The sequence below is a fragment of the Bidens hawaiensis genome, unplaced genomic scaffold, assembly GCF_021521415.1.
Source record: "Bidens hawaiensis isolate Kalapana, Puna unplaced genomic scaffold, B.hawaiensis_p1.1 tig00003961_1, whole genome shotgun sequence".
Classification (NCBI taxonomy): domain Eukaryota; kingdom Viridiplantae; phylum Streptophyta; class Magnoliopsida; order Asterales; family Asteraceae; genus Bidens; species Bidens hawaiensis.
In genome coordinates, this window is record NW_027491228.1 from 416,662 (window position 1) to 430,973 (window position 14,312).

Here is a 14,312-nt window from a genome sequence, read left to right on the forward strand (position 1 = left end):
TAAATATTTCTTTTCAATAACAATAAAGGTCTAAAAATGTTTCGGGTCAGGTTAACGTAAACGAATACGGTTTGAAAAATCCGAGATGTTACAGAATGTCTTTTCTAATTCATCGTCGTAATCTACGTCATCCATCTGCTTCTCATGATCGCCGTCTGGCTGCTAGGATCAACAAAGAATTTGCTGCTGCTATGCTTACGATTGTGACCCAGATTCACAGCCTCAACTCCAATGGCATTGCTACTTCAGTTGCCCTGAGCAACTTTCACTACAAGAACTTCACTAGTGCTAAACCATTCCCGTATCTTGGAGAGGAAGATGCCACTGAACTTCTTCGATGGTTCGAGAGAATGGAGAATATCTTTATCCATTGTGAATGCCCAGACGAAAAATGGACTAAGTTTTCCTTGAGCGTCTTCGACAAGTGAGCTGTCACTTGGTGGAACACTTTCAAAGCCCTTCAAGGAACCGAGATTGCTATGACTATGCCTTGGGATGAACTCAAAGAAGCTATGAAGAAAGAATTTTTCCCTGAACATGAACTGAAACAGCTCGAGATTGAGTTTTGGGAACTTAAGCAAAATGATGGTGACAACTCTACTTACTCCAACTGTTTCAAGGAGTTTAGCCTGCTAGTACCCAACCTTGTAACACCTGTGTCTCGTGTGATTCGAAAGTATATCCGTAGATTCCCAACAATTTTCCGTGAAGCCTATGGTTAGTCGAGACCCTCTCTCCATCGAGGAAGCTATTGCTCTTGTTGCCTCACTTTCCGATGGCCATGTTAGGGATGGAACCCTCCCTTTAAAGGACTCTAAACCTACCCTTGACAACTCCAAAACCAAATCCTCAACCGATGATAAGGTCGAACCCAAACCCACTCCGCACAATAACAACCCTTCTCACCACAAGAGTAAGTCCAATCACCATAGCTAGTTAACCAAACCAACCATTAACCTCAACAAAACCAAACTGTCCCGAACAAGAAACCTTATGCTGGTCCAAACCCGTTATGCTCCATTTGAAACAATCATCATCCGGATTAATCCTCGTGCCGTCTTGCACCCAATGCAATCGTTACGGCCACCTTGCTAATGTTTGTCGTACGTCGCCTAGAGCGCAAGACGTCCCACAACGGTCTGCACCACCTGCTCCTAGACCCCCTACTACCCGTGCTTGTTACAATTGTGGAGACACTAATCATCTCCGTGATGTGTGCCATCAGCTCATCCATGCACACCAAGCTCAAGCTATATCTGCACCTACTACACTACTGATGTGCTAAAAATAGTTTAATAAAACACACTAATCTAGACACTAAGTAATAAACTCTAGACTCTTAACTTAACTAAGCCTACTAACCGGCAAGTGAACCGGTCGACTCTAGTACAGCCGGACTAGAGTCAACTGGATTAACTAAAAGAAACGATAATTTAACTAAAAGTTAAGCCGGACAAACCTGATTAATCGAACAGTCAACTGGATCCAAAAAAGTTTAGCGTGTCCACAAAATTTTAATCCTAATCCAATAATAATAAAAGTTAAACGATTACTCACATAAACCCTACACCCGACAATAAGTTCAGCCAAATCTTGTTGTGCCTCGTTGAAATGTTCTCTTTCGAAACCTTTATGCCAATCGTCCAAAGAAAATAATAAGGAAAAATTCCCAAAATGTCCCACTAATGGAGTAGATTCCATTTTTATCCTCATAAATAAAAGTTTCCAGAAATGTGTCAACAAACACGTCTTTACGACGTGCCAGGCCTCAACGTGTCTTTCACGACATGGTAGCCTCCAACACACATCTTTCACGGCATTTTAGCCTCTAACGTGTCTTTTACATGATGTTTGTCCTATTAATTGTTTTTTTAATATTACATTTTTTATACTTAATATTACTCATATTTTGTTTTATTTAATAACTTGTAATGCATAAAGTTTTATAAAGTTCTAAATATACCATTGAGACTGCTTATTTTTTTCTACGTGTTGCCATAAACTTTACTTACACGAAAATGGTCAAATTTTATTAAATATTTATTGAACATTTTGATATCAATCTGACACTCGGTTTTGAGTTAAATTTATGATAACATGTAGAAAAAATAAGTACGTTTAAACGACATATTCAAAATTATATATAAATTTATATATTTCAGCTTATAAAAGAAAAACCAAATATTTATAAAATTAATTATAATAATGTAATATTGGGAAAAAAATAATAGGTCAAACATGTGGTGAAAGACGTGTTAGAGGCTACCAGATCGTGAAAGACGTGTTAGAGGCTAGCAGGTCATGAAAGACGCGCGTTGGAGGCTAACAGGTCGTGAAAGACGCGTTTGGTGGCCAAAAGGTCGTGAAAAACACGTTGAGGTCTAACACGTCGTCAAAGATATATTTGTATAAGCCATTTCTGAAAACTTTTATTTATAAAAACAAAATTTGAATTTCCCTCAATTAATAAATTTTTTTCAAATAATAATTCTCCAAAAAGTGTTGCCGCCCAAAAGTCTTCCCCAAAGAGAACTCTCAAACCTCGTTATGCTCTTTTTAAAATGTCGACTGCAATTCTTTTCAAGGTGTTGTGCTGAAAGCGGTCTATAAAAACCAAATATAAATTAGACACTCTAGTTTTAAATTTATAAATTTAGACTCTCCTAATGCTAGACCACTAGACAGGCAATTATACCTATCGACTGTAGTAAAGCCTATTGAAGTCCGAATTTCGAACCCACAGGACACTAGCGACATTAACTAGACTCTGACGAAATTAAACTAAACTGAATTAATTGATTTTTGTGTTTTTTTTATTATTAAATATAAACTAAAAAATACTTAAACAAAAATTGACACTAAAACTAGACGAACAAATCGGATCAGAACTTATATAAGGGAAACAACTACCTAGGCAAGGAATCCTACTAGTCAACTTGTAAACTCTCGGAATTGGATTTATGATTGGTAACCGGATTCTAAAAATATGAAACTTAAGGAACACCTAAAGTATGCTAGATCACCTCCCAGTCTCACCAACAATACCTAAGAACCATAAATATCATGTAAAGCTCAACGATTTAATGGTTCGGATCACCTCCCCGGTCTCACCTTACCTAACTATGCTCAGGTACCCAAAGATTAAATCACCTCCCGGTCTATCTAATCACAAAATACCCTAAGGCGTAAAGGGGTATTCTTATTAAATTCGGTTATAATTCTGATCTGTAAGAATCTAAAGAAGTCTAGGGTAACTCACTCCCGTGCAATCACTACCCAAACCCACAAAAGACCAAAACAAACGACACTTAATTACCTCCCGGTCTCTCAAGTGGCAGAATATAAGGTATCTCTAAACTCTCAATTACCGTTCCTATGGTAAACGTTAACAATAAACCATAAACTAGTTGTAAACACACAGTAAACAGCCTAATACGCATCCATACATGAAAGACGTTCACAAAGACGCATATGGAACAATAAATTAATCATAAATTAATACCAAATACGCATACGCATCATAACCAAAGACAATAAAAACTTTTACCAAAGCAAAAACCAATCAATAAGCAATCCAAAACCGAAAATAAAACAAGTCTAACAAGTATTCATCCAAACCCAGGCAGTATAACAGACTAGCCACTCATAATAATTGATGAAACAAAAATAAAATATATATTGCGGTTCATCGTAAAAGAAATAAATATAGTTGAGCTACTAGCCTGGTTAAATTAATTTAGCTGCCTGCCTGCTTATTAATTCACGTTTTAATATATGACTTTTTGACGTGCTAGGCTACTTCCTTGATTTTTTTTCCCGGCCGTGAGATTTAGCTTCCGAATAAAAAAACCACAAACCCCAAGAGGGGGCGGCTCTCTCTCTGCTATTCAAGTTATTCCTCTTTTATGTGTTTTCATAGCCATAGTTTGCACCGACTTCCCTACTCTTAATGGGCTTGTGAATTATATTTTTCGATGAGGGCCAATAATTAAATCTTCTGGTGGGCTGTAAAATCATAAGGAATGGATGGATTAAAAGCAACACTAAAATAGTTCATACGTTTTTTATAAGTTACTGAAATATAATATAATATAATATATTATCATTTAAAATCTTGTTATTCCAAGATATGAATTTCATGTTATGTGAATGGCGTTTTTTTTTCTTTTTACTTTATTTCCATAACTAGATTAATTATTTACTAATCTTCATAATAAATGATAATAATTTATTTTAAGTTCAACTGTTACTGACTAACATAAGTTATCTTTCTGTTTAATTATCGAATCTTCATACGTTTAGCTCGTAGTCTTTTAAACCAATTAACTTTGAATATGAACTATATATGAGTAATATTTAATAAAACAACCCCAAAATTACTCAAAAGAGTAGGAAATATTTATATAAAAATATGTATAATTTAGACCACATCACAAGGAAAATCTTCAAAATAGCCTATCTACAAATTGAGATTCCAACTTTATCCCCTAAACTTAATATTTCCAAAAATGGTCCTCTTTAACTCATCTTTGACCACGTATTAGGAAATCTAAAGCGTCTTTGACGACATGTTAGCATAACACGTCGTCAAAGACGCGTTGGATTTCCTAACACATGGTTAAAGACGCCAACACGTCGTCAAAGACCCGTTAGATTTCCTAACACATGGTTAAAGTTGAGTTAGGCCTCCAAACACATAGTCAAAGATATGTTAGCATCAAACGCGTAGTCGAAGATATGTTAGCTTTTTTGTTTGTTTTTTTAATATTATATTTTTATAACTAGTTTTACTTATATTTGTTTTTATTTTATAACTTTTAATATATAAATTTTATATTATTTCGAATATACCGACGAGAAATGTTTACTTTTATCTACGGATCGACATAAATTTTATTTAAAAACGAGCGGGGTCAATTTTTTTGAATATTTCGATATTGGTTTGGCACGGCTCAAGTTTGAGTTAGTTTATGTCGGTCAGTAGGTAAAAGTAAGCATGTCTCGTCGGTATATTCGAAATAATATAAAACTTTTATATATTAAAAGTTATAAAAGAAAAACAAATATAAGTTAAACTAGTTATAAAAATATAATATTAAAAAAACAAACAAAAAGGCTAACATATCTTCGACTATGCGTTTGATGCTAACATATCTTTGACTACGTGTTTGGAGGCCTAACTTATCTTTAACTATGTGTTAGGAAATTAACGCGTCTTTGACGACGTGTTAGCGTCTTTAACCATGCGTTAGGAAATCTAACGCGTCTTTGACGACGTGCTATGCTAACATGTCATCAAAAACGCGTTAGATTTCCTAATACATGGTCAAAGATGAGTTAAAGAGAGCCATTTTTGGAAATATTAAGTTTAAGGAATTAAGTTAGAATCTTATTTTGTAGATAGACTATTTTAAGGATTTTCCCTTTTTTCACGTGGGTTTGTGGGCCATCTTCATTAACTCTCTTGGCCTCTTCTCTCATCTGCACGTGTTTTTTTCTTAAGCCATCAGTAGGCCGCAAAATCAATATGGACTAACAAGTTAAGAACCCATTATTGAGAAAAAATTTTAAAATAGGTATTTGTAAAAACAAGTTTCAAGTTTTATATATTACTAGCTTTTGAACCCGTGCATTACACGGGATTTGCCAAATAATAAAAAGAAATAAGGTCCGTTATTTGAAAGAAATGAACAAAATTAAAGGTAAAAAGAAAATAAAAGATATAGTACAAATTATAAGAAATCTACAATCTTAAATTTACAAATTAGAAAAAATATCTTTATATACAACATTTGCCAAAATTGTTTTGACCTATTAGTCTATTACCCATGGATAGTTATGATAAATGAGATGAGAGTTAGAGAATTAGAATATAACTTATAACTCATTTGTTAAAATTGTTTTTAACCCATGACCCATGGATATATGAATTAGAGAATTATAAAGAAAATTATAAGTCATTTGTCAAAATTATTTTGACCCATAACCCATAGAGAGATAGGATGAATGAGATGAAAAATTAGAAAGGAAATCTTAACCCATTTGTCAAAATGGTTTTACCTCATAACCCATGGATGAATGAATGAGAAGAGATATTAGACCAAGAATGAATGTGAGATTGCCACATCATCTCCATTATTTTCTTTTATTAGTATTGTTAGATGTTAGATTGTTAGATTAGATTAGATTAGATTTATAAAGAATTTCAAAAATAGGTATTTTAAATTAGTCGTGACGACTAGATTCTTGGTATCAACAAGTAGTTTACAAAACTAGTTGCGACGACTATTTTGACCCCCTAAACTTGTCGGGACGACTGGTTTAGGTAAAAAATAGTCTGGATGAGTTTTTATGAATTTTTTTACTTTTCTTTATATTATATTATTATATTTAATTTTACTTATATATAGTTTTTCTTTTATAACTTTTAAAATATAAATTTTTATTAAAATTCAAATACACCATTGAGACGTGCTTTTCTTTATTTATGGGCGGACATAAGATTTATTCAAAACCGAGTCGGTCAAATTTATATCGAGGATTTTTTACCCGCTCAGTTTTGAATAAATCTTATGGCGGCACGTAGATAAAAAAAAGCACGTCTCAATGGTGTATTTAGATTTTAGTAAAACTTTATATTTTAAAAGTTAAAAAAAACTAGTTATGAGTAAAATTAAATTCAATAATATAATATTAAGAAAAGTACAACAAAAATTTATAAAATCTCGTCCAGACCATTTTTTAAATAAACTAGTCGTCCCGACAAGTTTAGAGCGTCAAAATACTTGTCCTTGAATTTTCCTTAGCCTAAAATAGTCGTCGCGACTAGTTTTGTAAACTACTCATTGACACCAAGAATCTAGTCGTCAAGACTAGTTTAAAATACCTAATTTTGAAATTCTTTATAAATGAGACATAAAACTTGAAACTTGTTTTTAAAAATACCTTTTTGGGGACCCCCCCCCCCCCCCCCAAATTTATAAAACTGAAAAGTAGTGATTACGTTAAAACAGAAGTCAAACGGGCAACAAGTCGCGCCCATAAATTAAGGGGAAAAATCCTAGATTGTCCGTTTTTTAAGGGAGTGATTCAAGATAAATCCCCTAAATTCTTGTAATTCCTAAAATATTCCCGCCTAAACAGTCACCATGAGCAACGCTTTAAAAACCGGTATTTTACTCGTACCTGATTTGGTTCAAAAATAGTACAACTGGTTGAACCGGGAGGTTTAATCGGGTTGAATTGTTTACCTTGTAATTGCATATAAATACAACTTCAACTAAAAAAAACCCTAACATCACACATGAAGCAAACATTACACACGAACAATAATCGAGTTAAATAAGAGGTCTGTACTTTGCATATGAAATTAATCAGTTACAAAAATATAAAGAAACCAACCTTGGATTTGTAGGATACAAAATTGGTTGATTAACGAATCATTATTTACTATGTTACTCGTTTTAATTTTATTCGTAAGGTTAAAAGTCATTTTAAAAAAATATGGGCCGCAAAAAATATATCAAAACTCTCTTTGTTATAAAACCAATTTGCCGGTTTTAACCTGTATTTTTAAAAATACCGGGCTCTAAATACTAATTTCCTTACCAAAATCCGGTATAACCGAGTCAACCAGCTGGTACGTACCGGTTTGTAAAACATTGGCCATGAGTATATAGGTTAGGAATACGTTAGATTCGGCAGCCATTGAGAAGACGATGTGTGGCACCCAAACTGGTCGCCACTATTTAGGAAATAAAAAAGCCTGGACGAGTATTTTGATGAACAAAATGTAAGGGACGGATATTTTGACCCAACTAAGTTTTGATAAAAATTATGTCCACGCATAGATATAAAAAGCATCTCAATGGTAGATCCAGAAGTTGTAAAACTTTATATTTTAAAAGGTATAAAAGAAAAACTATTTTTGAGTAAAATCAATTATTATAATATAATATTAAAAAAGAAAGTTTAAATGAGATTCACTCAAACTCACTCCGGACGCCTACTTACAAATTAGAATTTCATAGGGACGATCATTTCAAATGAAATTCTCAAATTATAATTTCATCGGCACAATCATTTTCAAATTAATTCACAGAAACAAGTGATTTCAAAGATAAATTATATGTCGTGGCGAGTAGAATGGAGGGGACATAACTAGAATTTATGGTTTTTTAGAATAAAATTGGAATCCCTCTAAAAAAGACATTTTGGAAATTTTTTATTTTATTTTATTAAGTAGCAGCTCACTGTAGTACTCCATCACGTTTTCGTGTTTTCTAATCCTTTGCTGTTACAAAAGCCAAAACCAAGAAATCATAATAAACTTTATTTTATTTTATTTTTTTCTTTTGAGTCCATGTGTTACAGATTGGCATCAATTTGTTTATTTAAATTACTACACATTGTACAAATTATAAATACTCATCAATCTAGATTATTAAACCTGTTTTAACTCGTTTTCGTTTTGTGCCTATAAAATATAAAAACCAGTTAATATAATATATTTTATCATAACGTTGATGCAATTAGCAAATAATTAATATGTAGATACGAGTACTTAAAATGCACTGATCGCGTACCTTCACCAACAGGATTATTTGGGAAACATTTGAATGTTCGTGTTGTGATCGTGCAGGGAACCTTGGGCAACTTTCAATTCATCAACACAAGCATTCAAGCTTTATTGGGAAGGCCAGATTCCAATTATTATACTCATGATATCAACAGTAGCCTGAACTACTACAAACACTTAAAAACCAAAAACTTGCATGCCTTGATCATTAAGTAATCTTTTTAGCGCGTACCTACGCACGCTTTCTATGTTATATTCTATTTTGAAAGTGTGTTGAACACCTGAATTGATTTGCAGTGGTGATCATGACATGACCTTTCCATATATCAGTACAAAGCAATGGATAAGTAGTCTCAAGCTTAGAGTAGATAGTCCATGGAAACCATGGTTCATTCGAACTCAAGTTGCCGGGTGAGTTCGATTCTTAATGTTTTCAAAATTCATTGCACTAAAAAAATATTATAGCATTTCTATTGTTGGTATGCAGATATGAGAAGACATACTCAGAGGCCAAATTCTCTTTGAAATATGCCACCATCAAGGTAAGATGCAAGAATTACCAATCATATATTAATATATTTTCATCACTTTATGGAAGCTTATATGCATTCACATTTAATTTTGTTATAAACGTATTTAAGATACCATATGCGAAACTTGATCGGTAACTTCCCTCGTCAATATGTCATACGTGAGAGATAGAAATGAAGAAAAAAAAACCTGAATCCTATGGGAAAACCTTAAACGCTAAAACATCCGGACAGATAATGAGAAGGGTATTTGGGTAAATAACTGGATATGTGATTGAAATCAATTAGGTTTGGTACGGGTATAATATTAGGTGATACTTGACCCGATTACCTGAAATTATATGTTTGTTTACACGAATTATATGTCTGAAAAAATTTACTTTTAACTTTTATTTCCCTTTGCATTTGTTAAGTAATGCTTCGTTCTAGTAGTTTCCTAACGTGGAAAATGAGCTTTTCTTTTAAAAGTATTTATTTGATGATATTATTTATATTTGTATGCTATTATCTTATAAATAATAATTTTATGGGCGACTATAACATCACAAAGTTTACATATTTTAGATATTTCTAACATTTTATAGTGATAATAATAGGTATGTAAATTATCATATTTTAATAATTTACATTTGTTAAATTATATAAAAGTTAGAAAGAAACAAAAATGTATATAGAAATAATGGGTATTTTATTAAACATGTTAATGGGTCTATTAGACACCCACAGCTCACGGGTATGACCGATGTCTAACGGGTGATGCTTTACTAATACTATATGTAATATAGCGGGTCATAAATAGAATTTTACAATTAGATATAAGAATGAGATTACCGATGCTCAAGCTAAAACCACCCCATTACCATTTCTACATGTGAGAGATAAGTGTGAAACCTACATGTGTTGGTCGTTGAGCATTTATGGGTAAAGAGAGGCCCATATCTCTCCACCATTAATCACAAACAACAAATAACCCAACTTGCTTCTACACCCATATGTGAGGTTGCCCCAAGTTGATTATTCTTTTAGTCATGTTAACTAAAGTTAGATGGAAACAATATGAGCTTATATGATGCGTCGCCTAAAAATGACAAAATGATATGTGCTTGCAGGGGGCGGGTCACTCGGCGGCAATTTACAAGCCAGAAGAATCAATGGTTGTTGTGGAGACAGCTTGCTTCTCATACTAATTCTTCACAAAACTTCTAATTAAAATCGCCATTATTTTACTCTCTATGTATAGTGCACGTATCTTGCGTGCTTGACATGTCAAACGTAGAAATTAGTAACATTAATAAGCACTTTTACAAGTCAAATATAAATAAAAAAGAGAAGAATGGTGATTGGAGTTTGTGTAATTTTTTTCTAATCTTAATTAAAGCATACTTTATTATTGGAAATTGCGTGATATGATAGGGGAAAGGGACACTCATGGGCACTACTTATATACCGCTCAATACTGAACTGCCACATTGTTTCCACCCTCAAGTACCCACAAACCATAAAATCATCGGTAACGCCTATCCACAAGCACCCTAGAACTTTTTGTTTGCTTTTTAGTTATCCAAGTACAATAAATCTCAAAATGAATCAATTTTATGTGGCAAACCTTTGCAATGAAATTAAACCATATACCTTACCCACATGGTGTGACGATGGTATTGCCATGTGGTTAAGTCATACACCTTATCCATATTGGTGCCCCATATAAATTTATAAAAAAAAATTTCGGGCCTAGCGAGGTGTCGGGCCTGTGGCCGTCGACCACCCAGCCCCCCTATGGGCCGGCCCTGGTGCCCGTGTTACGTACGGGTGGAACATATTTAAAACGTCATATATATATAATATAAATTTAGTAAAATGCAAATTTTCATATTAATTCAAATACAAAAATTTACAAACACTAATAGAAATAAATAAAATGTTAAAACATCTTTATAGTTTATAACATGAGCACAAAAAACACATATCAATTAAAACTTAATAATCATCTAATAAAATCAATATTCAGAATGTCTTGCAAAATTACTAATAATGAAAACCGTATTTGAATTAGTTACAATCTAAATATTTTGTTAATTAGATTACATATTAGAAGTTGTTTTAAAAGATTTAGATTTTTAAGATTTCTATAAATAGTTTGAATGAATAGTAATGAAAGTTTTCATTCTGTTTTTAAAAAATATTTAAATTATGATGAAACCGTTTAAAACCTAATGAGTTAATCAAACCTATTAAAAAGACATTATTTTTCAAAAATTTATGGTTTTTAAAAGATGGTGATCTGCTTGTTTCTATTAATCCTAAAAGATGAACATTAACAAAATCTCCCAACTTTATTAAGACACTTCTCTTACGCATAAAAATCACTTATATAAATTTTTATTCAAGATTCTAATTTCAAAATCACTTTTATAGTAACATAAATATAGAATTCTAACAGTCTTTTGACCCGTTTCAAAAATAGTTCAAAAAATTACCTCTTATGCATGATGCGAAAGTGCCATTAGCCATATAAAAAGAACTCTAAGTCTTGCCATTGTCAGCCTCAAACAACAGTAAAAAATCACATGGTTAGTGGCCAGCTAATTTTCAATTTATTATCATCAGCTTATAAGTTTAGAAAGTATTGAAGAAAAGAAAACGGGGGAAATGGTTAGCCATATACCCACGTATAAAAATTAAACTTTATTTCAAACTGTTGACTTCACCAAAAACAACATGCAAATCGTTGACCCTTTTTTCTCTTATAGCAATAATCTCTCTAATGCGTGCCTCTTGTTGTTTGTAACCCAGGAAAAACATGGCCCATTACAACAACCAAAACTTTTACATGGTAAAGGCTTTGGCCTTTGGGTGAGAGGTCCAGGGTTCGATCCCTAGCAATGGCGGTTTAATGTAAATAGTAGGAGGAAAGCTTAAACATTCAAAAAAAAAAAAAAAATCTAATTCCATAATGACAAAAAAGAGTATTAGTAATTATAAAGATTAAAATAAACAATATAACATTAATTTGACGCATACCCATCGAAAAATCCATGTGCTTTTAGTACATCGGTTCCATACGTACCACTCATCGCTCGGAGAAGAATACGCCTTAAAACACACCGACGCCCTTTCTTTCCTGTAAACCATAAAAGGTTTTAGAAATTCTAAAAATAAAAATAGTAAAATAAGAAGTTTATGTGTCAACCAAGATGAGAACCGTCTACAATAGCAAATGAAAGAGGTCTACGGTGGCCTGGAACAACTCATTAAGCCATGTGAATTCCATCCACATCAGCAAGGCCCGCTTTACCTAAATATGGTCTTCAAGTCTAGCACCAGTTGCCTAGATGACTGTCAAACTGTAAGGCTCAGATCCCGATGTCTTACATTGGATGTTGGATTTACTCATAAACACAATTATAAAATCAGAGTTAATTAAAACTTTAGCGGAAATACTAAAAACATCAACCAATATATTACAAATCACAAAATCTTGTCTTAAGAAATGTTAACTTGTCTTAAACATAACATCAAATTTCATAATCTTTTTTTTCTAGATGCCAGCCTTCCAGTCCCTACCATGTGTCCTCCTCAAGCCAGCTCATTTAATCTATTTACCTGCATGCATACTAAAAGCCAGCTACCCTGAGTGAGTTCTAGTTAATTAACATACATTACATATACTTACTTATTAATACGCGTCCGGATATACGTATTAACAGTTACCTTGTTCATCTTTCATACATACATACATACATACGTTCCTACGATCTTTCACAATTCATAATGTCTTACTTATTACTTCTATGCTTACATTACCTTCACATCACTTCTTTAATTTAAAGAGCATTTTGCCCTACATACGTTCCTACGATCTTTCACAATTCATAATGTCTTACTTATTACTTCTATGCTTACATTACCTTCATATCACTTCTTTAATTTAAAGAGCATTTTGCCTACATACCTCGGACATTATAAGGGTTCGGATCCTTACTTACCTCGGATATTATAAGGGCCCCCATCCCTACTTACCTCGGATATTATAAGGGTCAAGATCCCTACTTCGTACCATACAACCATACATATGTTCATTATAATATAACTATTTATAACTACACGCATACTAATTAATCATTCAATGACCTTCATATACATACACAAACATATATATAATATGCACTTACCATTTAAGGTAAGTGTATTAATCTAACACATCGTAGTATGCACACAGCCCCGAAAAACGTCACTGAGAAAGGGGCTAGAACTCACCTGGGTCCTGTTTCCTTCAGAATTGATTGCAACACCTTTCTCTTGCTGATCATGGCTAACTATTTAACAAGTATAGGTGTTAATTATTACTTTTCTATCTGAGTCTTACTACCTTAGTTAGAAACTAAGCTAACGTAGCTGAGGGTGCTACTATTTCAGTCACATCGCAGATACGAACCGCATCACATATGCAAAACCAATCACTTCGCATATGCAAACTAGTCGCATGGAAACCATTCGCATCGCATGCAAACAATTCACATTGCATGCCAACCATTTCCATCGCATGCAAACCATTCGCATCATATGCAAACAATTCGCATCGCATGCCAACCATTCGCATAACATGCAAACCATTCGCATCGCATGTAAACCATTCGCATCGCATGTCGTGCAATGTGATTCCTTTTTGTGCGACTAGATCCTCTTTTCCTATATTTTACTATTTTCCGGCCATTTTCCTCCATGACTCTTCCTTATGGCCCGATTTTACTCTTCCAACGTGTCGCGACCTTAACAACCTTATCTGCTCATTTTTACACAGTCCGAACACCACCCGTTCGCCCCGATTCATTCCAAACAACATGTTAAACGCCAAATTTATGTCTTTCTTACTTGTTTCAACCCGATTACTTTCTTTTCAAATTTCGTGCAAAACCGACTTCGTTTACCCGCCCTTTTAACGAACCGAACGCTAGTCGTTTTACCCGAACCAAACCGACTAACCCATTTACTAACAAGTTCATTACTTTTTCACTAATCGTGGCCCGATCTTTCATCATACCAAGTTTCATGCAAATCCTTACATGAAAAGTAAGCCTTTTTAATAAAAACGTACCTTTAAGGTTTATGTTCGAAATCTCTCGAATAGCCCAAAACCATATTAAACGAACCCGGAATTGAGTGATTCAAGCGGCCACGCGACCGGTCGCCAAGCTCTACCAGCT

At 33.5% G+C, this 14,312-nt stretch overlaps 1 protein-coding gene across 1 annotated transcript; it reads left to right on the forward strand.

Annotated features, from left to right (window-relative positions):
• The first annotated feature begins 485 nt into the window (after positions 1 to 485).
• On the forward strand, positions 486 to 10,305 carry LOC143624761 (putative serine carboxypeptidase-like 52). The gene is made up of 5 exons (XM_077095308.1): positions 486 to 676; positions 8,554 to 8,790; positions 8,876 to 8,989; positions 9,066 to 9,120; positions 10,218 to 10,305. Exons 1-5 carry the CDS (start codon positions 486 to 488, stop codon positions 10,293 to 10,295), a joined length of 675 nt encoding a protein of 224 aa, XP_076951423.1. The 3' UTR covers positions 10,296 to 10,305.
• The last annotated feature ends 4,007 nt before the right edge of the window (positions 10,306 to 14,312 follow it).